This window comes from Sycon ciliatum, chromosome 4 (assembly GCF_964019385.1).
Source record: "Sycon ciliatum chromosome 4, ocSycCili1.1, whole genome shotgun sequence".
Lineage (NCBI taxonomy): Eukaryota > Metazoa > Porifera > Calcarea > Leucosolenida > Sycettidae > Sycon > Sycon ciliatum.
In genome coordinates this window covers 41106916-41134898 of record NC_088646.1, presented here as the reverse complement: position 1 = coordinate 41134898, position 27983 = coordinate 41106916, and the positions used below count along the sequence as shown (strand labels likewise).

At 48.3% G+C, this 27983-nt stretch overlaps 2 protein-coding genes and 1 long non-coding RNA gene across 3 annotated transcripts in view; all 3 read left to right on the top strand.

The window, feature by feature from the left end:
* Window positions 1-1308: 1308 nt before the first annotated feature.
* LOC135816208 (uncharacterized) lies at window positions 1309-16819 on the top strand. Its single transcript, XR_010553358.1, has 3 exons — window positions 1309-1587; window positions 1681-1759; window positions 16120-16819. It is a non-coding gene; the product is annotated as an uncharacterized LOC135816208 (long non-coding RNA).
* Window positions 16820-18718: 1899 nt separating this feature from the next.
* On the top strand, window positions 18719-21072 carry LOC135816207 (WD repeat-containing protein 1-like). Its single transcript, XM_065329608.1, has one exon. It carries the CDS (start codon window positions 18810-18812, stop codon window positions 20610-20612), a length of 1803 nt encoding a protein of 600 aa, XP_065185680.1. The 5' UTR covers window positions 18719-18809; the 3' UTR covers window positions 20613-21072.
* An 806-nt stretch (window positions 21073-21878) lies between these two features.
* Window positions 21879-27983, top strand: part of LOC135816206 (probable global transcription activator SNF2L2) — a 33084-nt gene continuing 26979 nt past the window's right edge. The window contains exons 1-7 of the mRNA XM_065329607.1: window positions 21879-22735; window positions 23269-23375; window positions 24065-24131; window positions 24550-24723; window positions 26387-26733; window positions 27014-27131; window positions 27474-27661. Of these exons, the coding sequence (XP_065185679.1) occupies window positions 22259-22735; window positions 23269-23375; window positions 24065-24131; window positions 24550-24723; window positions 26387-26733; window positions 27014-27131; window positions 27474-27661 (1478 nt within the window). The 5' untranslated portion in view covers window positions 21879-22258. The remainder of the gene's footprint in view (window positions 22736-23268; window positions 23376-24064; window positions 24132-24549; window positions 24724-26386; window positions 26734-27013; window positions 27132-27473; window positions 27662-27983) is intronic.

Below are 27983 nucleotides of genomic sequence, written 5' to 3'. Positions count from 1 at the left end.
TGGAAGGGGGGAGGGGCTCACAGTGCTGGTTCTGTATGCCTCTCCTCTCTGGTGTCCGCAAGGACAGTGTGGTAATGGCTTTACAGTACAGGAGTTGCATGTGAATGCGCATTTGTGAACCGTATTTGAGACACAAAAAGAATTGCCGAGAGAGCATGACAGTACACTACATGTATATCGTATGTGTGCACGCCAGCGTGTGTAGATGCATATTGCCCTTCATGCGATATTTTTCTGGAATCTGCTGCTATCAACGCAAGTGACAACCAGCAAATGCATGCCCAGTGCAGTGGCTGGTCTTCATGCTTTTATTTACACTAAGTCCTACTATGGACTAGTAGTGTTACAATGATGCGTGCACGAGAGTGCGTGCATGTGGGTGGGTGTTTATGTGTGTGCGCACGCGTGTGAGTGTTTAGTGTGCCTTATTTTGAATGCCTGCTTTCACATTATTCATGTGCCAGTTTCATGGTCGAGGTTGTTATGAAACCTCGCTGCCTTACATGTACATGTACACTACTCGTATATCAATGTGCTAGGACTGAAGGTTACATGACATACATGTAATGATACATGTACCTTTCCAAGCACAGCCTGTCTGGTATGTCCAAAGGAGGTTGCAGCATGAAAATAACTTCTTCTAAAATAATATTACCATACTACCATGTCATTGGTAGTGATATTTAGTCAAGAAGGCAAGAATGGTCAGATTTTCTAAAAATGCTATTTTCAGAATTGGCCTAAAAATACCATATTTCGATACCTATATTGTTTGGTAGGGGCCTAAAGTGCCTGGTGACACCATCAAAACTGTTCATTATCGGTTTCCTTGGGGCTCAAGGATCACAGAAAGCCACAAAAATCAATATGTCCATGGACAAAATGTTGCAGGCTGGACCATTTCACAATTCAGCACCCGATGGAAATTTCGGTTCCCGTAATTTCGAAAAAGTGGCTCGCCAAGGGCAAAACCAAGACACAATCTATCTTGTGTAGCCAAGATACCTCCAAATGTGGTTCTTAAACATATGATGAAGAAAATGCTTAGTATCCTCCTTCCAGGAGGCTTCTTTGGGTCAAAAACCGAATTTTTTTACCATTTTTTTGCCGAAAATCAAGAAATTGTACACTCACTAAATACACCAGAATACCTCTTATATGCCTGGTGACCCTACCTAAAAACTATACCAAATTGAAGAAGAGACATCACTCCACCATTCTATGCATAAAAAACAGGGTGTCCATGGACCTTTTATTTTTACTTCTTTAGGTGGGAGCCTCCTTAACTTTAAGGGGTCGTTCCAGGTGCAAAAGGCATCCATCAATGGCACTTTGCAGTACGGGGTACGGAAAGGGGCCGCCTCGTTCGACTTCGTCGACTTCTGCATGCAGTTCTCCTTCCCGTCGACCGAAAGGGCCGACGGGCAGACGTTATGCAGAGAAAGATGACGACGCCAGTCAGTAAAATTGTTGGCCAATTTGTTGCCTACTTTGAGGCCAGTCGATGAAATGAGAGCTTCCTTCTTCAAGAAATATGTTGCCAGTCGTCAGTCCGATGCCACTCGTCTTCTAAGCGTCGCACTTGACGTAAGCAGCGCAGTTGTATGGACGGGAGGCGAGGAGTTTATCGTTTTCGATTTTCACCCTGTTCTGGGTTGCCAACTTGCCATTACCTTGCAGCTGGCAGCACCACGACGGAATTTTTTTGCACAAGGGACCCTAGGTGAATTCAACTCCTCAGAGATATCGCCATGACAGGGTAAGGTTATTTTAGCCCTGAAATTGTGTACAAACCAACGGCACGAAATTATGGAAATATTTATTTTTTCGCAATAATAATGCATGTTGGCCAGTGTTTCCTAAATACAAGTTTAATTGCATGTTTGTTGAACAAATGTAGCCATCTTTGTATTGTGGCATCCTGGCGGTGTATTTCGTAACTATCAGGGAGTCGTAAAATACCGGTATTTTACGACTCCCTGGTAACTATACTGCATGACAATATTATTAGACACCCTTAGCAAAAAACGTTATGTTGTAACGGTATTATCGTGAGGGGGAAAATACCGTGATTTGGGTTCGACCTTTAGCAAGATGCACGCTATTTTTAGTACGCTGTTGCCACGAGAATAGCTTTGATTTCGCGCGGTACAACCATTTTTGTCACCATATACGCGATACAAGGTGAAATGCGTATGGACTATGCAATATTTGGCCAAAACACGTACCGTTGGTCACAACGATAAATCAGCCCCCATAACGTTTATACGGTGCAGCTTCAACGCTATTTGGGTGATCAAGGTACGAGTACCGTAAACAATAGCGTTACCGTTGTTTGCTAAGGGTGTCTATTAAGGACGTTTAGCACCGCGAAAGTTCGAAAGAAAATTCGAGTCTGGGAATGAGTACAGAAACAAAGGTCGAAACTTCGAAAACTTGGACGCGAAGTTGCAGTGATTTGCAAAAGTAACTTTCTCTTTTCTCGGTACGCATTTCACTACAGGGAGTAGTAATTTTACAGCCCCTGCTTGAGACAGGTGAGCTGCATATACGGTACGGTACTATAAGATTCAAATAGCTTCGAGAAAAAGTCGTTTCGCATTGCTAAACCTCACAAGTTTTCTTTTTCGAAATAAATTTTCGCGAAATATCGCCACCACCAAAAGTTCAAATTTCGCATTGCTAAACGTCCCTATTTATGAGAAATGGCACCGATTGCAGCGATTGTGAACAATGTACAATCAACAGCATTGACAAAAATGATGCAGAGCTGTATGGAACTTTGGTACAATTTGCCTGTATATTGGTATTTGAACACATGCCTGAAGCAGAAGAGCATACGGTAATAATGTTGACTTGTCAATTTATAGTTAAGACATGAATATGAAACCCATGACCAATGCCAATAGCCCAATGATGAAGGGTCTGCGCAATGCTGAAGGGTCTGCGCAATTACATTGTGTGTGACATTGTATACAAAAATTCCCTGTGGCATAATCGTGTACTCCATGCATACACATGCTTGAGCGGTGATATTTGTTACTGTACATGGTAAAAATCTAGTGGTGCCATGCTCCTTGGTATGTGTGCCACTATGTGTGTGTGTGTGTGTGTGTGTGTGTGTGTGTGTGTGTGTGTGTGTGTGTGTGTGTGTGTGTGTGTGTGTGTGTGTGTGTGTGTGATGTGTCTCGGCGAGTTGCTGCTGCGTCGGGTGCGTTCTGTACACTGCGGGAGTCGGTTTTCGACAGTGATGACTTCAGCATCGCCATCAAGCGCATCGTGTATGGAGTGTATGTGTGCCACTATGTGTGTGTGTGTGTGTGTGTGTGTGTGTGTGTGTGTGTGTGTGTGTGTGTGTGTGTGTGTGTGTGTGTGTGTGTGTGTGTGATGTGTCTCGGCGAGTTGCTGCTGCGTCGGGTGCGTTCTGTACACTGCGGGAGTCGGTTTTCGACAGTGATGACTTCAGCATCGCCATCAAGCGCATCGTGTATGGAGTGACTGTCCTGGCGGTCCTTTATGGATCTGAGAGTTGGACCGTCAGGCAGCGTGATGTCCGTCGCCTGGAGTCCTTTCACCTGCAGTGCGTGCATTCCATCCTGAAGATAAATCGTGGCCGGCAGATCGAGGAGCACATCTCCTCTCTCCAGGTTCGCAGGATGTGGGGCGATATGGAGGAGATCGCGGATAAAGTCAGAGTCCGCCGACTTCGATGGCTTGGCCACGTGTCCCGCATGCAAGATCGGATCCCTCGTCAGCTGCTGTACGGCGCGTTACCCTCCAAACGTCCACCGCATGGACCCCGTAAGCGCTGGAAGGACTCCGCGAAGTGCGACTTGATGGCTGTTGGCGTTCCTCTGGAGCAGCTTGGTGACATCGTCCAAGATCGACAGGGATGGCGGGTCACCTGCCGTGATGCTGTCGACGCTATTGTCCAGTCCCGCATGGAGCCTGTGGCGAAGCCCCTCATCTGTGGCACTTGTGCGCGCAGTTTTCGTCGGCTGCAGGATATTGCGAGGCACAAGTGTAACGCTGTTCGCGCGGCCCGCGCGCGCTGAGTATGGCGTTCCCCGCCCGGTGGACAACACGTCTCCTGGTCTGCCCCGTATGGGGCCACATGGCCAGTCATGGCAGTGGAAGAAGGAAGGAAGGTGTGTGTGTGTGGGGGGGGGGGGGGCGTGTCCCATATGGTGCAGTGGTATGTGCAGCGATTTTCAATCGATAGGTTGCGGGTTCGATTCCCGGCGATTATGGTCACACACGTCTTTCTTCTCTTTCTCAGGCTGTGTTTAGGCCATGGTAAAAAATAAAGTTGATTCTCAGGTCATGAGCCTGTGAAAATCGGTGCGAGCGAGCGATTTTTTATTTTAATTCCCACAATTTTTTTATTTCCAAAGATAGGGTCACACATGTGTACGTCACAGGTTCATAATTCATTTATAATTATTTTTATTATTCAGGCCAGGGAGTAGAAAAATACTGGTATTTTACTACTCCCGGATTCATGCCTTTCGCATTGACCGTTTTCATGCACGCATATGCATGCATAGAAATAAAAAAAATCGTCGGTGCGCCGCCAAAAATCGGTGCGCGCGTACTTGAGAATCAAAGATAATTTTTACCATGGCCTTACATGAGAATTTTCAACCCGGGTCAAGTTCAGCCCGGGTTGAAAGTCTGTACGATAGACAAAAGACATGAGCACATGAAGACAGTTGACCCGGGTCAAATACTGATATGCCGCCAAAAGTCCACTTTTCAGTCCTGTATGGTCACGTGAATCCGTTCGCGCGAAATTTGCATCTGCAGTGCTGTTCAAACCTGGCGCGAGATACGCACAGAAGTACGTTTGTACGATTTTCTTGACCCGGGTTGATTTCAACCCTCCCCTTAGTGGGAGGGTTGAAATCAACCCGGGTCAAGCGCAATGCGTCATGTAAACGCGCCATTCACTTTGTGTACATTATTATTATTATTATATGCATTTCCGCGGCAATGTCAGCCGCACAATGGCAACCCACATATTCGCATATGCCGGAAATAGAATGCTCTGCCAAAAACATAAATCAAATGACATCATATATATCCGTTCTGTGTAATCCAGTCAAGAGGAACATACGACGGCACAGAGTCCTCTCCACCCTGCACGGTCCCTTGCCAGGATCCGGAGGCGCTGCAAGTCACCAAGCGACACAAGCCTTCCATTATTCGTTTCCGCCAGGTCTCCCGACAGCTTTGTGACAATTGTGTACATGGCGGGTTGAAATCTGACCCGGGTTGAAACGCTTCATGTAAACACAGCCTCAGACTCTTCCTGACTTTTCTTTCATTCTCCTGGGTGGTTACCAACAGCCAGTCCATGCCAGAGTATGTGGTATGTGTGTGCAGGAAAAAAAATGAAAAGACCAAAAATAGGGATTCACTGGCCAGAAAAAGTCACTTCAAGTAGCTGTATGGTTTAGACCACCAGGCTGAATAGTGACGGTCAATTCTTCAGCCTTGCAAGCTGTTGAATGGTGCAGTCCCAAGTTGCTATGGCTTCTGCCGTAGCATTTGTTATACGCATCCCATATTTGGATCCCGACCCCGGCATGATTCCCCTACCCCTACCCTTGCATGCAGTAATTCGTACACATTCCATTACCCCTACCCTTGCATGCAGTAATTCGTACACATTCCATTACCCCCTACCCCTGCATGCAGTAGTTCATACGCACTCCATTACCCCTACCCCTAGCCCTGCATGCAGTAGTACGTACACACTTATAACCATATTTGACCCATTTCCCCGCTGCCCCTGCATGTTATAATTAGTACCGTACACATTTGTAGCCCGTTTTCCCTCCTTCTGCCCCTGCACATAAAAACCCACCGTACATTTGATCTAATTACATCCCTTTATAGTGTACATAGTCGGGCTATACACATAATAATACGCGCCCAGCTAAATGGGCGCGCTCATGCATTGTACCGTACATTCTATTCTAGTTCACTCTAAGATAACCAAACTTCGATAATCTAGTGAGAAGTCGAATCCACTCCCTAATGTTGATGTCGAATAATTCTGTCCTCGTCCTGTGAGATAATATATACTTTACCGACTCTCGTAAACTGGTATCTCTGGTGTGAAGCAATAACGGAAACCCCTTTTATAGACAACATTGGCGCCCAACTTTGGTTCCAATTACCCACTCCCTTCGCTCTACCGACTACCAACGACTACTGTAATGAATATTCCAGGTGCCTTTCATTTCCCCGCGTGAGTAACTTCGATAAGCTTGTGTATCATTTTAGTCATAAGTGCTTCTGCCTACCGTTGTGTTCTTGTTCGTTTTCCTTTTGTGTTAATTGGTGTCCTTTTGTGGTGTTTCGGGTGCATCAGACTTATCAGCCTTACTGTCTAGTGTAGCATACTTAGTACGAACCTGTTCGGTCTTCCATATTTGATCTTGAAAAAAAAAAAAAAAAAACTATTCAATATGTCAAGTCAATCTTCTTGGATAATGCCCCGTCCATTCTCAGGCAAAGAGAACGAGGATTTCGAAGCATTCTTATTAGATTTCGATAATGCTTGTGATGCCAATGGTTGGGATGATACTACCGTTCTGGCTCGGCCTGTCCGTCCAGCCCCCATAAGAACCCGAGGGGAAGCATCTGGTTCACACTATACGGTTACCCCATCTCCTGTTACGTCTACCCCGGCCCCACCTAAAGAGGCTACATTTTATACTCGGTACTCTGAAGCTTGTTCGGACGGTCCTTACGCACCTGATGATATTCCAACACCAAAGATTCATTATGCTGATGATACAAAGTCCAAGTCTAGTGCCAGTAGTAGTAAGCCAGATGCCTCCCTCCCCACTAAAGACTATCAGTGTCCGGGTCCCCTTGGTCGTGGTTCAGATGTTGGGACTCCCGTTTCTCATAACCCCTTTCTGACTGCTCTGGAGGCGAAGGATGAAGATGCTGCACGCAAACTTCACTGTAAACTTATATTGTTAAAGAGGTCACTTCGTGACAGTGCTGCACGTTTTCTATTAAGTTTAACAGTGGTAGAATGTGGGCAGTATGACATCCTTCGCAAAATCCTTACTGAGCGATACATGCCAGTCGAAGCCCAGTACGTCCGTAGAACCCAGCTACGTACGAAACGCCGCCAACATGGGGAATCGTTGTCGACTTTAGCCGACGACATTCGTTTGTTGACAGCCAGGGCTTATCCCAGAGCAGGAGTACTCGAGAGGGACGATTATGCCATGGAATCTTTCATTCAGGCTTTGGGCGAGTCATTGCGTGCAAGGGTTAGGGATAGCCAACCTGAAACCATGCAGGATGCACTGCGTAGGGCTCTGTATTTGGAAGCACATTCATTTGCTGATGCCTCTGCCAGACATGAGCGTAATCATAGTAATGATCCGTACAGTGCAGCTGTGTCTTCTGTACGAGATGAGCGTCCCCCTGGGTCTGGTTCAAAGGGTAATAGTAGTACCTCCCGTGCACAGCAGTACAATAATGAACCTGATACGCTCACCCGTCTCTGTTTGGCAGTAGAGAAACTCGAGACTCGCCTGTCTGCCCCTGTTAGTACTTTTAATGGTGATCCCCATAAAGGCCGTAAACCCCAGTACGATTCTTCCCATAATGAACCTACCTCTAATTCTGCCCGCTCTTATGGCACAGGCCCGTCCCGCGGCTCAGTCCAGGGCCCACCTTCTTTTGAGTCTGGTTACCAGACCTCCCATCATGATAATTATGCTAGGCGTTATGACCCTCCCCGTGGCTCAGTCCAGGGCCCACCTTCCTTTGAGTCTGGTTATCAGCCCCCCTATCACGATAATTATGCTAGGCGTTATGACCCTCCTCGTGGCTCAGTCCCGGGCCCACCTTCTTTTGAGTCGGGTTATCACGATCACCCTATGCCACATGGTCCTCCCCGTAATTTTGATCATGATGAATCCTATGCTGCTCGTCCCGATCAAGGGATGGCTTATGGTCCCCCTCCACCCCGAAATAAACAAGGCTCCGGGTATGGTCCTCCTCGTCATGGTCCTCGTCCACATAACAGTCGAGTTGAGTTTAGGGACAACAGGAATGGTAATCGTCCTCCTGGCCCATCTTCCCACCCCACCCGTTTCCATAAGGCCAAGTAAAAAAAAAAGCTAGATGATCGTCCCCGTCCGCCCCAGTTTTTGTCAGCGCCCCAAGAAATATTTTATTTTTTAAATCGTGAGTTTTTGCCGAAATCGTTGGTTTTTTACCGATCGCGGATGCAGGAAACATGTGCACGCTTTGTTTAATACTTTCTTTACTATATGGACCACATACTACTAGTATATCACAACGTCAGTATCGATCTGCTGAAGAAAGAAAAAGAAAAAAAGAAAAAAAAAGAAAAAAAGAGAAAAAAAACCTTGATGTTGTTGTGTACACTGTGTGCATGAGAGGGTAAAAAGTAAAAAAATAAAAATAAAATCCTCCCGCCCTCCCCGATTTTTCCAAAAAAAAGGACGATCATCTAGTAATTTTTTTTACTCGGCCTAATAGCCATTTAAACTAGTTACTGAGGCAGATTCTTCAAAGCTTGTCCGTAACTGTGATTATTCTACTCCATTTGAAGTTCCTGCCGATGACTCCGCTACACATAAGTATTCTAGTAATGAAAGCTTGTCAGTTTTCCCATCTGATAAGGATTCTAATTGTTCCAATAATTTTAAAAGTAAGGCTGATGGTTTGTTGCAGTCCGCTGTGCCCTTGAGTGATGCTGATTTTCATTCTGGGTATGACGAGGACTCACCTGTTGGTTATGAAGTGCTTGTGGATGAATCTCCGCGGGAAGCCCTTTATTCTAAGTATTTAGAGTGTTGTGATGATGACTTGGAGGCACATGTCCCCCTTTTGCATGATGTTGAAGAAGATGAGGATGAACCCCTTCTTCCAGTTGTGCCTCCACGTCCTGTTTACAACACCCCCCAGAATAGTCTTAATGCCCTACAGATGTTGATGGATGAAAATACGGATGTAACACCCGTTTTGCCGCTCGATTCCGCTGTTCAATTATTCATGGCCGAGAATTTAGACGAAACGCCTGTTTTGCCTTTCTGGTCTCCGGTCCAAGTAATGATGGAAAGCAATTTTGATACCACGCCCGTGTTACCTGCTGAAAAAGTTGGTTTTCACGATGACTTATCTGACGATGAGGAATACCTCGACTTGACCATCCCTAATGTTTCTGCACGCTCTAACGGATTTTACGTATCCGGTACTTTTGAGTTCTCCAATACAGCTGATAATTCAATTACCCCTGTTCACGTACGCCGTATTCTAATTGATACGGGTGCCGCTGTTTCCCTAGTTAGCGAAAGTGTCCTTAAGCAGTCTGATGTTTTTCCGGATTACCACAGTGTTGAAGAGTTATTAGGTGTAAGGCGTCTATATTCTGCAGAGGGCCGCCCCATGGAATTTTCGGGAGCCGTTACCTTTTCATTGCAGCTAGACCAGACCAGCACCCCCTTGGAATTTTCAGCCATCGTAGTCCCTCATTTACATGAAGACTTCTTATTAGGTGCAGACGTACTAGTTAAATATGGCATAATTTTGAACATGAGTAATTGTACGTTGAGCTGGAGTGGAAGTTCGACTCCTCTAGTACCGTACATCCCCCGTAGAACTGTAGAGCCGCAGTCTCCAGTTCAGGACACTGCTGACACTTTGCATGAGCTGGTGCATTTCCCCCGCAGAACTGTGGAGCCACAGTCTCCAGTTCAAGGTAGCGATGTAATTTTGAATGAGCTTGTGAGCATCCCAGCTCGTTCAGAAGTAATTGCCATAGGCAGAATTGCATGTTCTTACTCGACTGGCTTGGTTGAGAGAATGCCCTCCCCTAATTGCAGTTCTGTACTAGTAGGTTCTACCTTGGTCAAGTCGAGTGTTGCCGGCGAAGTTCCTGTTCGTTTACTGAATCCGTCAGATTCCCCAATAGTTTTGCGTGAGCATCATCCCATCGCCACTTGGCATGGAATGGAATCTTTTTCATTCGCTGAGTTGGACGATTTTTCGCCCACAGGTTCTCCTGTGGAAGGAGCGGCAAACCCATCAACATCTGCCACTGTATCCTCCGAGGAGAGAACATTTTCTCCCCGTAATGAGACCCCGGATAGTGTAATTAGTAACTCTGGAGTCCAGTTCCACGGTACTAGACCCCCAGATTTTAATGACTGCACCCCTTTTGCACTGATTGCTGTGGGAAGTGTTGGTGCTGCAGGCAGACTTTTCCATGGTACTAGACCGCCTGAGATTGATTATTACTCCAGTGCCCCCTTGTGTGACGATATCCATTCTGACCATACTGTCAAGTGTTTGGAGCTGGTTTTTCATGGCACTAGACCACCAGAGTATAACCCTTGACTGTGTGACTGGCCTCTTCAGACTCATTAATTTGTTCGTCTGAAGTTGTATCCTCTCTAACACAAGCTTTGTGTTTAGTAACTCTTGTTGTTACTATACTGCAGACGCTTCCCCATTGACCGTTTTATGCCTATTCGTTTGGAGAAACGCACAGGAAGACATGTTTGAATGCTTGAGATGGAATGTGCCTTTTCTCCCCTCCTACCTCAACTTTCCCTGTGTGGTAATATTTGTTCTTCATACACGTTTGCTATGTCGAGAGGTTTTGCATCCTCGACGCCCTTTCCCCCTTTCCATCCGTGTTGAGATGCTTTAGAAATCCTCCACGCCCCTTCCCCCTTTTCATCCGTGTCGAGATGCTTTAGAAATCCTCCACGCCCCTTCCCCCTTTTCATCCGTGTCGAGTTGTTTTGAATCCTCCACGCCCTTTCCCTCTTTCCATCTGTGTCGAGATGTTTGAATCCTGGACGCCCCTCCCTCCCCTTCCATTTGTGCCGAGATGTTTGTCAACGTTGACACTCCCTCCACTGTCTGGTTTTTCTTCATGACGTAGCAGTCTTTATGTAGAGTGGTGTAGATCCCTCTTTCCACCTCTAAATATTTTCACGCCAACTGACCCTATCAATTCCAACTGTCACGGTTTATATAATTTTCATTCATTCAGACTTTGCGATTTCCCAACTTCCAAAGTTCCCTCTATTTACCCTTCCAACAATCATTTCATTAAGCCCCTTTGCTTGTCATCTCCAGCTGAGTGTTCGTCCTCGCTGTGGAGTTTAGCCCTTCCCAAGTGCGAGGAATCATCATTTCCCTAGCTTCTTTCCCTCACCTTTGGCCCATTTGTTTCCATGCCTCCAGCTGAGTGTTCGTCCTCGCTGTTGAGCTTCCCCCAACAGCTTTGCATTCTTGTTGTGTGCTTGTGGTTGTGTTTTGTGTTCGTTCTGAGTTGAGCTTACCTCAGGATGCTGCATCCACTGAGTTCTACGTCCGTTGCACCCCGACTAGCAGCAAGAACTTCCCCAACGGAGTTACTCCACTTCCAGAACCACAACATGCACGACTCCTGATCTTCTCTGCTTGCACCTACTCTTCTTTTGGTTCCCTCTTTCTTCTCTCTACATCTCTTTCTATCATTCACTTGCCTTACACGTGTTCTGTTTGTACATGTGGGTGTCTGCGGAATGCGTGCATGTCGGACTCGTATGTGCGTAGTGGTTTACATGTACGTATATGTGTGCTTGTTAAAATGCATGCCTAATTTTTAGTATTATCAATTTTTTTTCCTAGATCGTGGGGACACGATTTTTGTTCCCCACGGGGGGAGGTAATGTTATACGCATCCCATATTTGGATCCCGACCCCGGCATGATTCCCCTACCCCTACCCTTGCATGCAGTAATTCGTACACATTCCATTACCCCTACCCTTGCATGCAGTAATTCGTACACATTCCATTACCCCCTACCCCTGCATGCAGTAGTTCATACGCACTCCATTACCCCTACCCCTAGCCCTGCATGCAGTAGTACGTACACACTTATAACCATATTTGACCCATTTCCCCGCTGCCCCTGCATGTTATAATTAGTACCGTACACATTTGTAGCCCGTTTTCCCTCCTTCTGCCCCTGCACATAAAAACCCACCGTACATTTGATCTAATTACATCCCTTTATAGTGTACATAGTCGGGCTATACACATAATAATACGCGCCCAGCTAAATGGGCGCGCTCATGCATTGTACCGTACATTCTATTCTAGTTCACTCTAATAAGGCTGTGTTTACATGAGAAATTTCAACCCGGGTCGAGTTCAGCCCGGGTTGAAAGTCTGTACGATAGACAAAAGAGGTAAGCGTTTACATGAAGACAGTTGACCCGGGTCAAATACTGATATGCCGCCAAAAGTCCACTTCTCCAGAATCTCCAGTCCTGTATGGTCACGTGAATCCGTTCGCGCGAAATTTGCATCTGCAGTCACAGCGCAGTGCCGTTCAAACCTTTTTTTTTTTTTTTTTTTTTTTTACTGAGCCTCTTGTACGGGCAAAATAACACATTTTGTGAAGAATCAACACATATATAAAAACGAATCATCATATACAGTATTTACAGAGTCTGTCACTCAGTAGGATCACTGCACTGTGCAGGTTCACTGGATGCGTGCCTCCGCCGCCACTAGCACAGCAGGGGACTCAGGCATGGCAGGAGCAAACATGCTCCTTGAGCCACGCAGGCACATAGCACCACAACGCACCAGGGCAAACCCAAGGCGGCAGCGCAGCAAGGAGATAACCTGCCCGTATGGCTCCTTACTCTTCTCAGCCAGGAGAGAGGCGATCCGCGTGAAAAGAGCATTGGCATGCTTGCCATAGCCACCAGAGGCAGAGAGCACAACGGGCACGAAGGAGGCATGCTCAACTTCACGTACTCGCTCCTCGTACTTCCGGCGCTTTTCCTGCTCATGGCGTCTGTAGCTAGCAGCGAGGGAGGTGGCACGATTCGAAGACGCAAAAGGGTTGAACACCCGTACATCAATAAAGATGCGCTCGAATCGGCCACCCCACACACCACTAGCCGCAACGTCCAGCCGAGCTTGCTCCTCCGTGACAGCTGTGCGATGGCGGAAGGCCTCTCCGGTGACGGGCTGGAGGTGGGGTTCCACTGTCACGTTGTGAGCGACCTGCCTCAGAGCTCTGGCGGTGATGTCCCTCACCTCGTTGTGTCGCAGCGTCGGGAAGCCACCAAACGGGCACGACAGGGCGTGACTCACATTCAGCGGCTTACTGCACACGCAGAGGCTTGGGAGCCGAGGAGGTGTCCAGCCGTACCGGAGGCACAGGCCATCCCGGAAATCTCCCTTGCTGAGTGTGAAACCATGGCGGCTGAGGGGGCGGCAGGTCAGCCAGCTGGATGCACCCTTTTCTGAGGCCAGGTCGAGAACAGGGGCCAGCTCCCGGTGATCCGAGCGAAGAGCGTCAGCCATAGACTTGAACGCGCTCCGCTTCTCGGCCCGAACCGTCGCCTTGACCGTCCGGAGCTGAGTCAGAGAGTCGCCAAGAGACGACTCCTGCTCCAGCAGGCGAGACACGAGGCTAGCCGTGATCCTTCGGGATGAGGTGTACTGTTCAGCCACTGAACAAGGGTCTGCCATACCCAGTCCCCCAAGCCGGCAAGGCAGAGAGAGTAGGGAGCGAACAGTTGTCCCAGGTGGAGCCTGACCCGTGATGGCCGGGATGAGCCGACCGCTGATTGCGTGTTCCAGCGGTTCAAGCAAGGATGGCGGGATGGAGGAGGTCCGGCAGAGGAAGGACCACTTGTTTTGCAGGCCCTGTGTGAAGGCGGAGTAGGCGGCCTGTGGCTGCGATGCAGCGATGGTCGTGAGCTGCGCAACTTCCTCACACCAGGTGGCGACCTTGGACTGGACAAATTGTTCTATAAACTCATCCGTGCCCAAAGGTGCACCAAGGTGGCGGCAACCATCACACGTGACCTGCACACCGGTCCCCTCGAACATCTCGATAGCAGCTGCGTACCTGGAGGGCTTGACCAGGAGGAGTGACTTCTGGGCATTGCAGTGGTAGCCATACCCAGGACCTTGGCTGACGAGATTGTCCCACCATTGGCGAACAGGCGTTAGCTTGCCACCGGCTGCAGCATCGTCCGCATACCAGCCCTGTTTCGCACCAGGCACTGCAACTTTCTTGATGAGCGGGAGGACTCCAAGCGCATATACGGGCATGGCCAGAGGGTCACCCTGAGTGGTACCCTCGCACGATAGCAAGCACTCTCCATCAACGAATAGGCGGGATGGTTGGCGGTAGGTGTTGATTACAGCTGGCGCTATAGAGGGACAGAGGTGACGGATGTTCCGTAGGCAGGCTTCACGGTTAAGCCGGTTGAAGGCGTTCGAAGCGTCGGCGAGCAATATGGCATCCGCATCCTCCTCACGGTAGACATCTTGCATCGCATGGATGGCAGCTTCAATGCCGCACTCCTGACCGGCACACAGTTGAAGGGTGCCCGCTGCATCTTGGATATCTCTCCCGGTGACAGTGAGGATGGCTTTGCCGACAATGCGCCTGGCCACTTCGCCGATACCAATGGGTCGAACACCCGGCGATTTGTCAAGGGCTATTAATCTGCATGCGACGAGCGCCTCCAGTGTCGCTGGGTTGACGTATGTGGTAGCAATGCGACGAGCGCATGTTGCAAGCGAGTCACACAGCTCATCCGACGCTTCGGAGAACGCGGTGCACATGCGCCGCCATCCATCAGCGTCCATGCCCGATGGCCCAGCCGCGCCGTGGGTGTGCAGGGCGGCCCGGCGGATGACGTCACGGGTCAGGCTTGAGAACATCACTCTGTGGGGCTGAACAGGTGGCTCACCCGTGAGCAGAGACTCTGCATCAGCCGGCTCCCCTGCCGGATGTTTGCTGATAAGAAGGTCACGGGTGGTATCAGTGCCGACAGTGGTGTCCAGGCTGAGAACTCCTTTGCAGCCACCACTTGATAGCTGACGGAGGGCGGATGGTAGTTTGCCGGAGGACACATTAGCGGCGAACGCCCTTGCCAGGTCAGGGGGGGTCGATCGGGCGGCTGGCTGGTGCCTGTCCTGGACCTGCTTCTGGATGGTGGTTGACTCGCGGAGCAGTTCCGGCAGGCTTGCTGTTCGCCAAAGTTCTAGACGTCTCCTTAGGTGTTCCTGTGGAGACGGCTTGGTATGGTTGCCCTGCGGGTTCTGTAACATCAGCTGTGGGAAGACCATCGCCGCCTTGAGTGCGACATCTTCTGAGGCCGAGGCACTGCCAAAGCTGTGGAAGAAGGCACTCAGCTGGGAGATGAACGAGCGACCGACGGTGCCCTGGGGAACTGGGAACAGGTTGGGGCGGAAGTGGACGACAACCTCATACGCCTCAACGATGGCTGTCACAGAGTCTTCCCCTGTCAGTTCTCCAAGTCGGAATGCGGTGCGGTCCAGTGATGGGAAGACTGGTAGGTCGGGGACCTCTGCACCGTCTGCAGATCCAGCTGGGCCCCCAGTGGCTGTTGCGTCTGTGTCGAAGTTGGGAGTGCTAGAGGGTTGGCTTTCACCGGCATCCAGTGTGGCCAATAGGTGCGTTGCCTGGCTGTCGGTGATGGTGTCAGGGTCAGCGATTTGGACCGGTGTATTACTAGCCGAGTGCAACTCCTGATCTGTAACGTCCGGATTCGGCGCCGCCGCATAGTGCCGTTCAAACCTGGCGCGAGATACGCACAAAAGTACGTTTGTACGAATTTCTTGACCCGGGTTGATTTCAACCCTCCCCTTGGGGGGAGGGTTGAAATCAACCCGGGGCGAAATTTCAACCCGGGTCAAGCGCAATGCGTCATGTAAACGCGCCATTCACTTTGTGCACATGGCGGGTTGAAATCTGACCCGGGTCGAACTCAACCCGGGTTGAAACGCTTCATGTAAACACAGCCTGAGATAACCAAACTTCGATAATCTAGTGAGAAGTCGAATCCACTCCCTAATGTTGATGTCGAATAATTCTGTCCTCGTCCTGTGAGATAATATATACTTTACCGACTCTCGTAAACTGGTATCTCTGGTGTGAAGCAATAACGGAAACCCCTTTTATAGACAACACATTGCTATCATCGCCTCCGGCGATGGGCGTCAAAAGGTGTGTGTGTGTGTGTGTACACTGCACTCTCTGTGTATTGATGCCTATGTAGATATCACCATGGTCAACAAGGTCAAATGCTTCCAGCTGCCAACAGTGGATTGCCTCATTTCTCCCACTGGGGTGGTCCTAGCTTGAAGTGATGTATGATATCTGCTTACATTTGAAAGCCATCTGCTGGAAGGCAGTCAAATGGGTTTTTCGTCAAACACAACCCTACCAATGAAATGAAGGCAACGAGGCAGGAGAGCAGAGACAACGAATGGTAGAGTCACGAGGTGGCTGTGCCGGTGGGGAAGATCCAGCTCAACAAGGTGTTCATGCAAGTTTGATTAGTACACCACCCTGGTCCGAATCCTCAATATCAGTGAATCTTACAGATTGATGGCTGCTGCCTTGACTCGTGATGCCTACGATTGGATACAAGCTGCTCGAAGTATGTTTCAAATAAGAGTACATGTATCTTGAACTTAGCATGAGAGGCATCCACTTCGTTGGTAACAGCAGAACCTCTGCATGACTGTCATAACACTCTCTTTATTGCAATATTTAGCCAATACTCCCATTTGTTGTAGCATCTACCACATCACTACAAGTGTGCATTCATTTCCTGGCTGGCTTGTGTGAACTTATGAATGCAATCACGTGACGCTTCGTGTACACATGCTCCCATACTTTAGTGCATGCGTGCGTGTGTTCAGGTATGGGTGTGTATGTTCGTTCACCTACATACATGCGTGCGTTTACATGTACAATCAAGAGTTCATAACCCCCAGGGGTTATGAACTCTTGGTACAATCAGTCATGCAGACGTATGTGGGTCTGTTTAAAACCGCACGAACACGTGTCAATTCTTGTGTGCATGCATGTACGGGTGTGTGGGTACACATATTCTTTGCTCTATGCGTCCACCGTGCATGAAGGTACGGGCATGTGTACTTTATGTGTTGTAGCTTATGGCATGGCGGTTGTGCTGTAAACTGTAGCACCTTATTCAATATTCTGGCCATCCGCAGATGCCATTTTTTCACTTCAATTCTGCATTGGCTCAGGTGCTGTGTTTGTAGTGTCACCCTCTCTGCATGAATTATTTATATTTCTTTCCCACCTCAGTACTGTATTTGGCTTGATATTTACTATTCTATAATACAAGTATATAGGCACATGCATTGATCTGCGAGGGTTTGTGTTTGGAGCTCCAGCAACCTGTTGAGGTTCGTGTTGTTTGTAAATTCGTGGTCTACGGATACAATGCCAATGATCTGGCTGGCACATCGCAGAGTACTAGGACCCCTTGAACGATTCTGTCGGTCGTTCCTAAGTCCGCCGATTGAAGGCACACACATGTGTGTCAAAATGTGTCAAAAATACATTGTTGACGAAGCGGTTGGTATCACCGCTGTCGGATGTTTTGCAAAAGCCAAAATTGTACAAACCAACGGCACGAAATTGTAGCATGTTCAACCAAAATATCAGTGATATAACGAAAACGCAAGCGACGAGCGAGAACTCAACTTCTCGTTATTTGTTATCGCCAAGGACAAAACTTAGGGCAGAGAACAACTATTAGGTTGGATTTCGACAACGATCTGAGACGAAGAACTCACGGGAGAGGAAAACCAAAGGACGACGAAGGCGACGCAATTAGAGAGGTTTTGCATTCCGAATTTCGGAATTATTTTCGGAATGTGGCGGCTGCAGTCGAAAAAGTAGTCGAACTTTCGGAAGTGTGGTGGCGAAAGTGCATGGTTTTCCGAAAATGGATTTTCGGCTCTTTCATGTTTGGGAGTGCATATTTGAATACAAAAAAGTGTATTTTTCATGTTTGTATTTTTGCTTTCTGCTGCTCTCGATTATTTGAAATTTTTCCACGTAGATCTATGTAGTTTTGATTTTTGCTGGTTTTGCTGCTCTCGCTGATCTCGCCATGTTGACTAATCTTCTCACACTCCATCACATTCTATCTTCCTTTGCCATGGAGCCTACTGACAGTACAAGACAGTAGTTCGCCGACCTCGTCTTCAGCTGTTGGATCACTTGGTCCACCATCAGTCCGTCCTCGTCTTCGAACCGCACCCAAATTCAGTTTGACCTGCGCACATGCATGGATTTGATCCTGCTCAACCCCTTCGACGCTCTCCATTTTGTTTTGCATGGCAACCCTTCGAAACGAAGTCGAATCAGATTTTCGGAATGCAAAACACTGAAAATACCGTTTTTCGGAACGCGCTTTTTTCGGAAAAGCACAGTCGAAAATAATTAATTATTCCGAAATTCGGAATGCAAAACCTCTCTAATGAGTATTCGTCTCGCGATATCTTGAGAAAACTGCAAAATCTGGCAAATTTTGAAAATAAAAGTGCAACTTTTAGACGACTTTTTCTGAACTGGCGCACGGACTGGGTGCGGTGGACAGTGACCCCGACAACTATCACGCTATCCCGTACCGGTATACCCGGTACCCCCGTAGATCTACCGGTACCCAGTGCACTGTTGTTGCAGCTACCTGTCACCATATATGCATACGCGCTCTTCTTACAGTACAACGACGTACCGATATGCAGGTAGCTACGCGGCGCAGTCAGTCCCGATCCGAAGTGACACACACAAGCTGCAGCAGATCAGTGGTAGATCTGCTGATCTATCCTCGCCCCTCACTTGCTTCAACATCAAAACAGCTGTCCAGTACAGGTTGCTGTCTGTTGTTTTTCTTCTTCTTCTCTTCTTCGGAAAGCTAGAAAGATGTCTTACACTCCAGCTGGCGTTCTTGCCACTCTCCCACGTACCCAGCGTGGATGTGCTCTGGTCTTGTCTGGTGACCCGAAAGGCAAGAATTTCGTCTACACCAATGGACAGAGTGTGATCGTTCGTGATATCGCCGATCCTTCCATTGCCGATGTTTACACTCAGCATGCTGCTCAGACGACAGTTGCCCGGTATGCGCCAAGTGGTTTCTACATCGCCTCTGCCGATGTCAGCGGAAAAGTTCGGATTTGGGACACCACCAATGCCGAGCATATTTTGAAGTATGAATATCCTTGCCTGGGTGGACCCATCAAGGACTTACAGTGGTCACCAGACAGCAAGAGAATTGTTGTTGTTGGTGAGGGTCGTGAGGCTTTCGGTCGAGTTTTCTTGTGGGACTCTGGCTCATCAGTTGGAGAGATTCAAGGACACAGCAAAACGATCAACACTGTGGACTACCGGCCTACTCGCCCGTTCCGCATCGTTACTGGAGGTGATGACTTCGCTCTATCCATTCTCCATGGTCCACCATTCAAATTCAATACAAACATGCGTGTACACAAGAGATTCGTGAACTCAGTGCGTTACGCCCCCAACGGTGAACAATTCTTTTCTGCAGCCCAGGACGGCAAGATGTTCTTGTGGGATGGAAAGAGTGGGGATCAGGTTGCTGAGTTCACCGATGGCGAGAATGCTCATAAGGGTGGCATCTATGCTGCATCATGGAACGGTGACGGAACTCGCATTCTCACAGCGTCCGGCGATAAGACCTGCAAGATCTGGGATGTGGAGAGCCGCTCGGTTGTGAACACGTTTGAAATCGGCAAGAACGTCGACGATCAGCAGCTGGGTTGCCTGTGGCAGGGTGATTACCTGCTCAGCGTATCCCTGTCTGGTGTGATCAACTACTTGGACCCGGCCTCCAACTCTGTGAGCCGTGTTGTGCGTGGCCATAGCAAGAACATCACCACATTCAGCATCAGTGAGGACCGCAATCAGTTCTTCACTGGCAGCTATGACTCGTCCACCATGTCATGGAACTCTGCGTCGTCAGAGTGCAAGCCGCTATCCGGCAGCGGCCATTCCAACGGTGTGCAGAATATCTCCATCGCTGGTGGCAACTTTGTGTCCTGCGCCATGGACGACACTGTTCGATTTGCTGAGTTGCCTGCTGAGGTGCCAGAGTTCAAGACCTCTGTCAAGATGCCATCATGCCCTGCTGACACCGCAGCTACCAAGGATGGCTACACAGTTGTCGCTTGTGTTGATCAGGTTGTCCTGATGAAGGACCGTGCCATCGTGAGCAGCGTGAAGACTGACTATCAGCCCACCGCCATTGGCATCCGTGAAAAAACAAAGGAAGTCGTCGTCGGTGCCAAGGACAACAACCTGCGCCTGTTCAAGGTTGATGGCAACCAACTGTCATTCGTACGTGACATCACGACGATGGCTGGTGAGCCAACTTGTATCGTATTCGCTGACGATCAGGAACACTTTGCTGTGGGTTCTGGCGCCCGTGAGGTCGGACTCTTTAATGCGAACACCTTCACGCTTGTGCGTGCCGCTGCTGTCAACCACACGGCGCGTGTCACCGACGTTGCCTTCTCCCCGGACTCTAAGCGCTTTGCGTCGTCCAGTCTGGACACCAACGTCTATGTGTGGAACATTGAGAATGAGAACAAGATCAAGATCGGCAATGCGCATCCACTTTCTACTATCACTGGCCTGGTATGGATGAGCAACACACAACTGGCATCGTCCGGCAGCGACTGCTGTATCCGCAAGTGGAACATTGAATGAGCACACCGTGCAGTGATCAATACAGTGCCAATAGTCTTGACTATTGAGAACGAAAACCCCCGCTGCGGTGCTATGCTATCTATCCAATAATTGCACAGTCTGACACAGCCACTAGTAACTGTCACAAACAGGGAGTAGTACAATATTATTGTACTACTCCCTGGTTACAAATTCGAATTCACAGCTTTCGTAGCACACCATGCAGTTGACAAGTTTTCATCTACTGGCACTCATTGAAGTGATACACGTAATTTTAAAGCCATGGCATCACCTGTATTATTTGATTATAAAGCCAGTCTCAGTTATAAAGCCATGGGCTTCATAAATGAGATGACATATGAAGTATGTTTTGAAAAATGAAGGAAATAGTACTATACTAACAAACTTACAGCCCAGCATGCAGGAAGGGTGATCAAGTGGATTTATCTATTGTAGATTGAAATTTCTGCGTGGACTTTGACTTTTATCATGTTTATGGCAACCGCATGGCGTAATGGGTGAGTCATTTTGCATCTAAAATAACTTGGAAAGCAGCCGTGTTTCGAATATAAGGCAATGGCTTTAAAAAGTCGCTGAGATACAGTATCAACTAATACTTCAGCGCATTGGTGACTGAATATCCCAGTTCGTGATGGCATTTTAACAGATTTGTTAAAACGCGCCAAGTACTACAAGTAGTATTTGAATACTGAGAATACATGATTCAAGGCACTTTCCAGAGGGGGATCATTCCCATTTTTGGACTCAACTGGCATGAAGGATAGTAGTGTTAGTAGGTACTTCCACTTGCCGATTTGGACTTGTAGCTTGCCTAGGAGTTGCTGAAAAACGACAACCATTTACAAAAAAGCCTCTCTCTCGCTCTCCCTCCCCCACCCACTCTTGGTGCGTCTACAAATATAGGTGGCTATGAAGTCGAGACCCTACTTCCGTGGTACATGGTCGGCGGAGCTCCCTAAACCTCACCACCACTGCCACAAAAAAAAACAGCAACAGCACACAACTACAGCAGCAGCAGCAACAACCGCAGTACTGGCGCAGCATGATTTACTGGAGTATGTAGCCAGCAAGGCAGCATCCCCACGCAGCGAAACCCACAGGCACAGGCACAGTTGACGCGTTTATCCGATCCCGATCCCCCCCCCCCCCCCCCCCCGGGCCCCCCGATCCCCGCCGAGTCTATGCTCGCGCGCGTATTATTTTCCCGACCTTTTTTATACTTTTTTTCTCCATTTTCTGCAATATTCGTTGAAGAACAACAAAACAAAAACTCGGTTTGTTTTGATTTGAAAAATAATGGTCTTCATCTGTCTTCTTTAATATGTAGCCAACTCTTTGCAGGTCAGCGGAGTCAGAAATCTCTTCATCTAGGTCTTTGGTTTAGAGTTTATTTGAAGCTTCTCACACGGCTATCAACTATCTGTTGTTCCCGCTCCTCTCTCCATTCCGGCATCGTATTGTTGGTTGAATCGCATTTTTCTTTCATACGACAAGGCTGTATCATATCAGTGGAGCGTCGAGCAGCGTCTGCAACCTTTCTAGAGAACTCCTCGGTGAGTTTGGTGCTATCCAGGAAGCAGTTCTACCCGTGTACACATGGTAGTATTTTACAGTGATCAGCTGGCGCCGTGGCGTAAAGGACCGGCATGAGTTACCCCCATGCAAACAAGATGTTGGCGAATAATGCCTCCTCCAGGCCTTCACCGTCTGGCATGGCAGATGAGACTTTGCAAAGTCAACAAAGTGACCCATCTGGCCAAGTAGCTGCAGTTGCTGCTTCAGCTGCAGCTTCAGCTCCTTCAAATCATCTCAGCGAGGAACAACAGCAACAGCTGAAAGCTCAAATCGTGGCATTTCGTTATCTCTCCTCCAATAAAGGTGTACCTGCCCATGTACTGAGTGTAGCACAGTGTGAGAATAAAATATCTCGAACAACCGTACCCAGGCCCGTTGGAGTGGATCCTGCCAAGGTGCTGAGAGAGCGAGAGTTACGCATCGCTGGGCGTATTCAGAGCCGTGTGGAGCAGCTAAATCAGATTCCCATAGCTGGCTTGAGAGAAGACATTGCGACACAAGCGCAGATTGAGCTGAGAGCTCTGCGTCTGGTAGATTTACAGAGACAGGTGAGAAATGGTTAATAACATCAGGTCACGACAAGCAGATTGAGCCCCTGTAGTATCGTGCCTACCATTGACATCAATATCTGTTGTTCATAGCCGAGGTGCTCTCTGTCTAAAGTCAAATGACCACTGTAGCATAATGTAGGGCTCTCAAACATAGTACACCTGCTCCATGTCCCGTACATGTAGTATGTTCTGTCCAGTCACTCTGGGAGATTGAGTGCTAGTATTACTGGCACTGCAAATTGGTTTTTTTCTCTTCACCACACACACACACACACACACACACACACACACACACACACACACACACACACACACACACACACACACACACGCGCATGCACACACACACACACACACACACATATGCACACACACACGTATGCACGCACACACACACACACACACCTTTTGAGGATTTCACCAAGAAAAAGCAAAACTAATTGTACACACCTCATCTGTTAATGTGTATATGTGCGTGTGTGCCTATGTTCATACGTGTGGTGGCATGCATACATGTATATTTTGTATAGGTTCGGCGCAGTGTATTAGAAGCGTGTCGACAAGAGTCTATCCTTGCATCTGTTCTAAACCCTAAGCTGTACAAATGCGTCAAGAAGCAGTCCCTGCGAGAAGCTAGGTAAGTTTTTGCTACTACTGCTACTGGGAAAGCAACCTTTATTGAAAACGTAGAAGCTGTTCATGCGAAAGGGAAGCTTTACAGGACAAGTAAATAGAGCATATTAAATAATTTTAAGTGCAACATTGTACAGTTCAACCGCATGTCAAGTTATCAGGGCAGCTCAGTCCCGCACTCAGCCATGAAGTACATGCACTTTCGGCAGTGTGATGCCTTGGAACCTCTCATACATGTAACAGACCACCACATTAGGCACGGTGAAACTTTGCATCGCCAGTGAATCATGCTCACAGGGATTGCAGATCACAACTGCTGCTGTTACTGTTGCTGCTGCTGTTACTGCTGCTGCTGCTGCTGCTGTTACTGCTGCTATTGTTACTGCTGCTGCTGTTGCTGGTGCTGCTTCTGCTGATGATGTTGGTGCTGCTCATGCGACTGTTGCTGCTGCTGCTGTAGCAATGATTACTCTAATGCTCATTGTGCCAGCAGTACTGGTTTGTCCTCAATGGAGTGCTTATAGTGGAATTAAACGTATTCAGATGTATTACTTAGTGGCAATGAGATCATTGTTCTCACAGCCGGAATAAATGTCAGGCCCGAGCAAACCGTGTTGGATTCTACTCGCACACTATGAATTGAACAATTCATCTCTATTTCTGTACTGCTAACACCTGTTGTGGGCTATCTAGGAGCACGGAGAAGCTGGAAAAGCAGCAAAAGGAGGAGAAATTCCGCAAGGAACGGCAAAAACACTTGGTAAGTGGCCTCTACCCGTGTGTCTCTTGTCTAATTTTGCATGTGTCTTTTGTCTATTTGTTTGCATGTGTGTCTTTTGTCTATTTTTTGCTCATTGTGGAACGTGGTGGTTGGTTGGTTGGTATATTGTTTTAGTTTGCCACAATGAAGGAGCATTGCTGCCTTCTTGTTAAAGATATCCATTATGATTACCACCACTGTGATGCTTTATATTCCTTTTCTTTGCCTTTGTATCAGTTGCTTGTAGTTCACATAGGAAGGTAGGGTAAAGAAATTTGACGTGGGAAATTCATTGCATGTGTTGCTAGCTGGTATCAGTGTTTAGCATTTTAGTTATGGCATTGTGCGTGTAATGATGATTTCAGTTCAGCTTTATCGCAATCATGCTGTTATGTGTGCTGTGGTGTGCTGCTAACAGGACTTCTTGCACAGCGTTATCGAGCATGGCAAGGAGTTCCGTGAATACCATCGTCAGAACCAAGTGCGAACGGCCAAGGTGGCCAAGAACGTCATGCTGCACCATGCCAACACTGAGCGAGAGCAGAAAAGAGAAACCGAGCGCCTGGAAAAGGAGAGAATTCGCCGCCTCATGGTGAGTCGGTTGGTCACACACAGAACGGTTCTAGCCAGGACAAAATAGGGGTGGGGGGGGGGGGGGGGGGGAGCAGGGGCAGGGGAGACCAACAGCTGACCCATCTTGTTTCCTTTATCCAATGTTGCCTTATTTGTCTTCCATGTTAGCATAGATGGCAGATAGTAAAGCAACATGCACGCCATACTACTGTCTACACACTGCAGTCTATTGTATGCCGATTGTATTGCTCCAGTTTTAAAGGGGAAGTTAAGGCAAAAATTAAAATTTCACCAGTTGTAGTCTTCGGGGTGCTGAGTCGAATGGTCTTGGTCCGAGAAAGCTGAGACGCTCCCTTCCTACTTGAATCCCAATCGAACTCGCGCACTTCCACCGAAACTGGGTGACTGCGCCCTACTAGATGGGGATTTGTATGCAAAATGTCACTAAGGCGGTGTTTACATGAGGCGTTTCAACCCGGGTTGAGTTCGACCCGGGTCAGATTTCAACCCGCCATGTGCATAAAATGAATTGCGCGTTTACATGACGCATTGCGCTTGACCCGGGTTGAAATTTCGCCCCGGGTTGATTTCAACCCTCCCCCCAAGGGGAGGGTTGAAATCAACCCGGGTCAAGAAAATCGTACAAACGTACTTATGTGCGTATCTCGCGCCAGGTTTGAACGGCACTGCACTGTGACTGCAGATGCAAATTTCGCGCGAACGGATTCACGTGACCATACAGGACTGTAGAAGTGGACTTTTGGCGGCATATCAGTATTTGTCCCGGGTCAACTGTCTTCATGTAAACGCTCACCTCTTTTGTCTATCGTACAGACTTTCAACCCGGGCTGAACTCGACCCGGGTTGAAATTTCTCATGTAAACACAGCCTCAAAGCGCCATTTCGTTCTTATAAAAGCACGGATGACCGCGATTGGCCCATATGTTGTATTCTTTTGGACGCTGAGTCGATTGGTTTTGGTCCGAAAAGGCTGCGATGCAGCGTTCCTCCTCTATTCCCAATCGAACATGGTTGAAGAAGCGGTCACGTGCTCCTGGGTGCCAAAATCACCTGGTCACCACGCCAGCAGGCGACAACTTTCACACCAAGGTTCAACTCGAGTTCAACTTGAGTGACAGGACTGCACCCAAAAAAGGTCAAACAGGCTAGTAAGTTGTACCCTGCAGGCACGGTGACCAGGTGACTGGTGTACGCAGGAGCACGTGACCGCTTGTTCAACCATGTTCGATTGGGAATAAAGGAGGAACGCTGCATCGCAGCCTTTTCGGACCAAAACCAATCGACTCAGCGTCCAAAAGAATACAACATATGGGCCAATCGCGGTCATCCGTGCTTTTATAAGAACGAAATGGCGCTTTTAGTGACATTTTGCATACAAATCCCCATCTAGTAGGGCGCAGTCACCCAGTTTCGGTGGAAGTGCGCGAGTTCGATTGGGATTCAAGTAGGAAGGGAGCGTCTCAGCTTTCTCGGACCAAGACCATTCGACTCAGCACCCCGAAGACTACAACTGGTGAAATTTTAATTTTTGCCTTAACTTCCCCTTTAACTTGGGCCAGTTGCCAGTTGGGACTGTGCTGCAGTGTTGCAGTACTGACTTAGTAGTGTCTCATACGAAAGTTCCTGTACCTCTTGGTTTGATATGTTTGCTTGATTTGCAGGCGGAGGATGAAGAAGGTTATCGCACACTGGTTGCCCAGCAGAAAGATTCTCGTCTCATGTACCTTCTCAACCAAACCGACGATTTCATTGGGCAGCTGACTCAGTTAGTACGTGAGCACAAGAAGACTGGTTCCGGTGCTACGGGCCGTATTCGTAGAAAGTCACAGCTCGACACTGCTCCAACTGATGCTAGCGGTGATGCTGCCTCTGCTGCTGCTGCTGCTGGTGCTGCCGAGGCTGCGGATAAACGTGTGCCTGTGCGACGCAAGGACACAGGAGAAGTTGTAGATGACGAGAATGCTCCGCGGCAAAGTGAACTCGCCGCTTTCCTCGAATCTCATCCCAGGTAAGAATGGCTTGTTTCATCTGTGGAGTTGCTAGCGTATCCACTTGGTTTTACTCTTGTGGAGATGTTGTTGCTGTCTGTCCTAATAAATAGTAATATTTACTGCCACAGTGACATGCCTGACTGCTGTTGCTGCCGTCATATTGGCCTAGCCTGTAGGCTCATTGCTGGGGCTGCTGTTGAACTCTCACCTCCATCTAATTTCTGCTTGCTGCTGATGCTGCTGTTGCTGTTGTTGTTGCGTTGCCTTGTGTTGCCATCGTTGTTGTTGTTGTGATAGTTATGAAGCTGTGCCGAGCGATGCGCTGGAACGCACCGACTCGACAGAGAGCAGTCAACCTGGTGATCAGGATGACAAACCAGAGAACGCAGCATCAGACAACGATGGCTCTGACATGGTTAGTCGGATCGAAGTGCGGTTTTCACCGACAGTCACCCCGTCACTGTACTAGTAGCTTCTTGTGCCATCTAAGATCTTAGTCTGCCAACTTTTCTCTTCCGTTCTCCATTGCATGTCACATTGCAGATGTACACCACAGCTAAATGCCTGCTTCTGCTGACCAATTGAATGTCTGGACTCAGTGCGTGTGTCTTGGCAGACTACACACCTTCAGGAATTTCTTTTCGACTTCAACTGGTGTGTTCTTTTCTTTGTGTTGTAAAACTGGTATTGCTGCTGTTATTGCTGCTGCTGCTGCTGTTGTTGGTGTTGGTGTTGGTGTTGTTGTTGGACATATCAGGATGAAGGCGATGAAGACAAAGCGTCAAAGGATGATGATGATAGCCAGGATAAGACTGCCACAGCGGAAACGGAAGAAGGTGAAGACGCGCCTGGTGCGGAGGAGAGTGCCAAGGCTACAACAGACAAAGCTGCCGGCGATGAAGACAGTCAGACTGCCAAGAAGAAGAAGCGGAAAATCAATATTCGGTAGGTGTTGGAGGCGTGTGCCTGCCAAGAGGAAGGCTGCTTTAGATAACATTCCTGCATCAAATACTTGAGTAGATTAGTGGGGTCCAACAGAACCTGTCCAGAGTGTCTGTCTGTCTATATGCTGTTTATTCCCGTAGCTATGCAGAAGACGTTACTTCAGTAACGTCTGGCGCTAGCCAGGGTCCACACAGCTTTAATTTGGTGTTTGTTTGTTTGTTTGTTTGTTTGTGTTACGCCTGGCGCTATCCCGTATCTGTCCCGTACTGTACCGTACCAGCAAAGGCAGCTGGCCACAATATTTTTGTTTGTTTGTGCCATC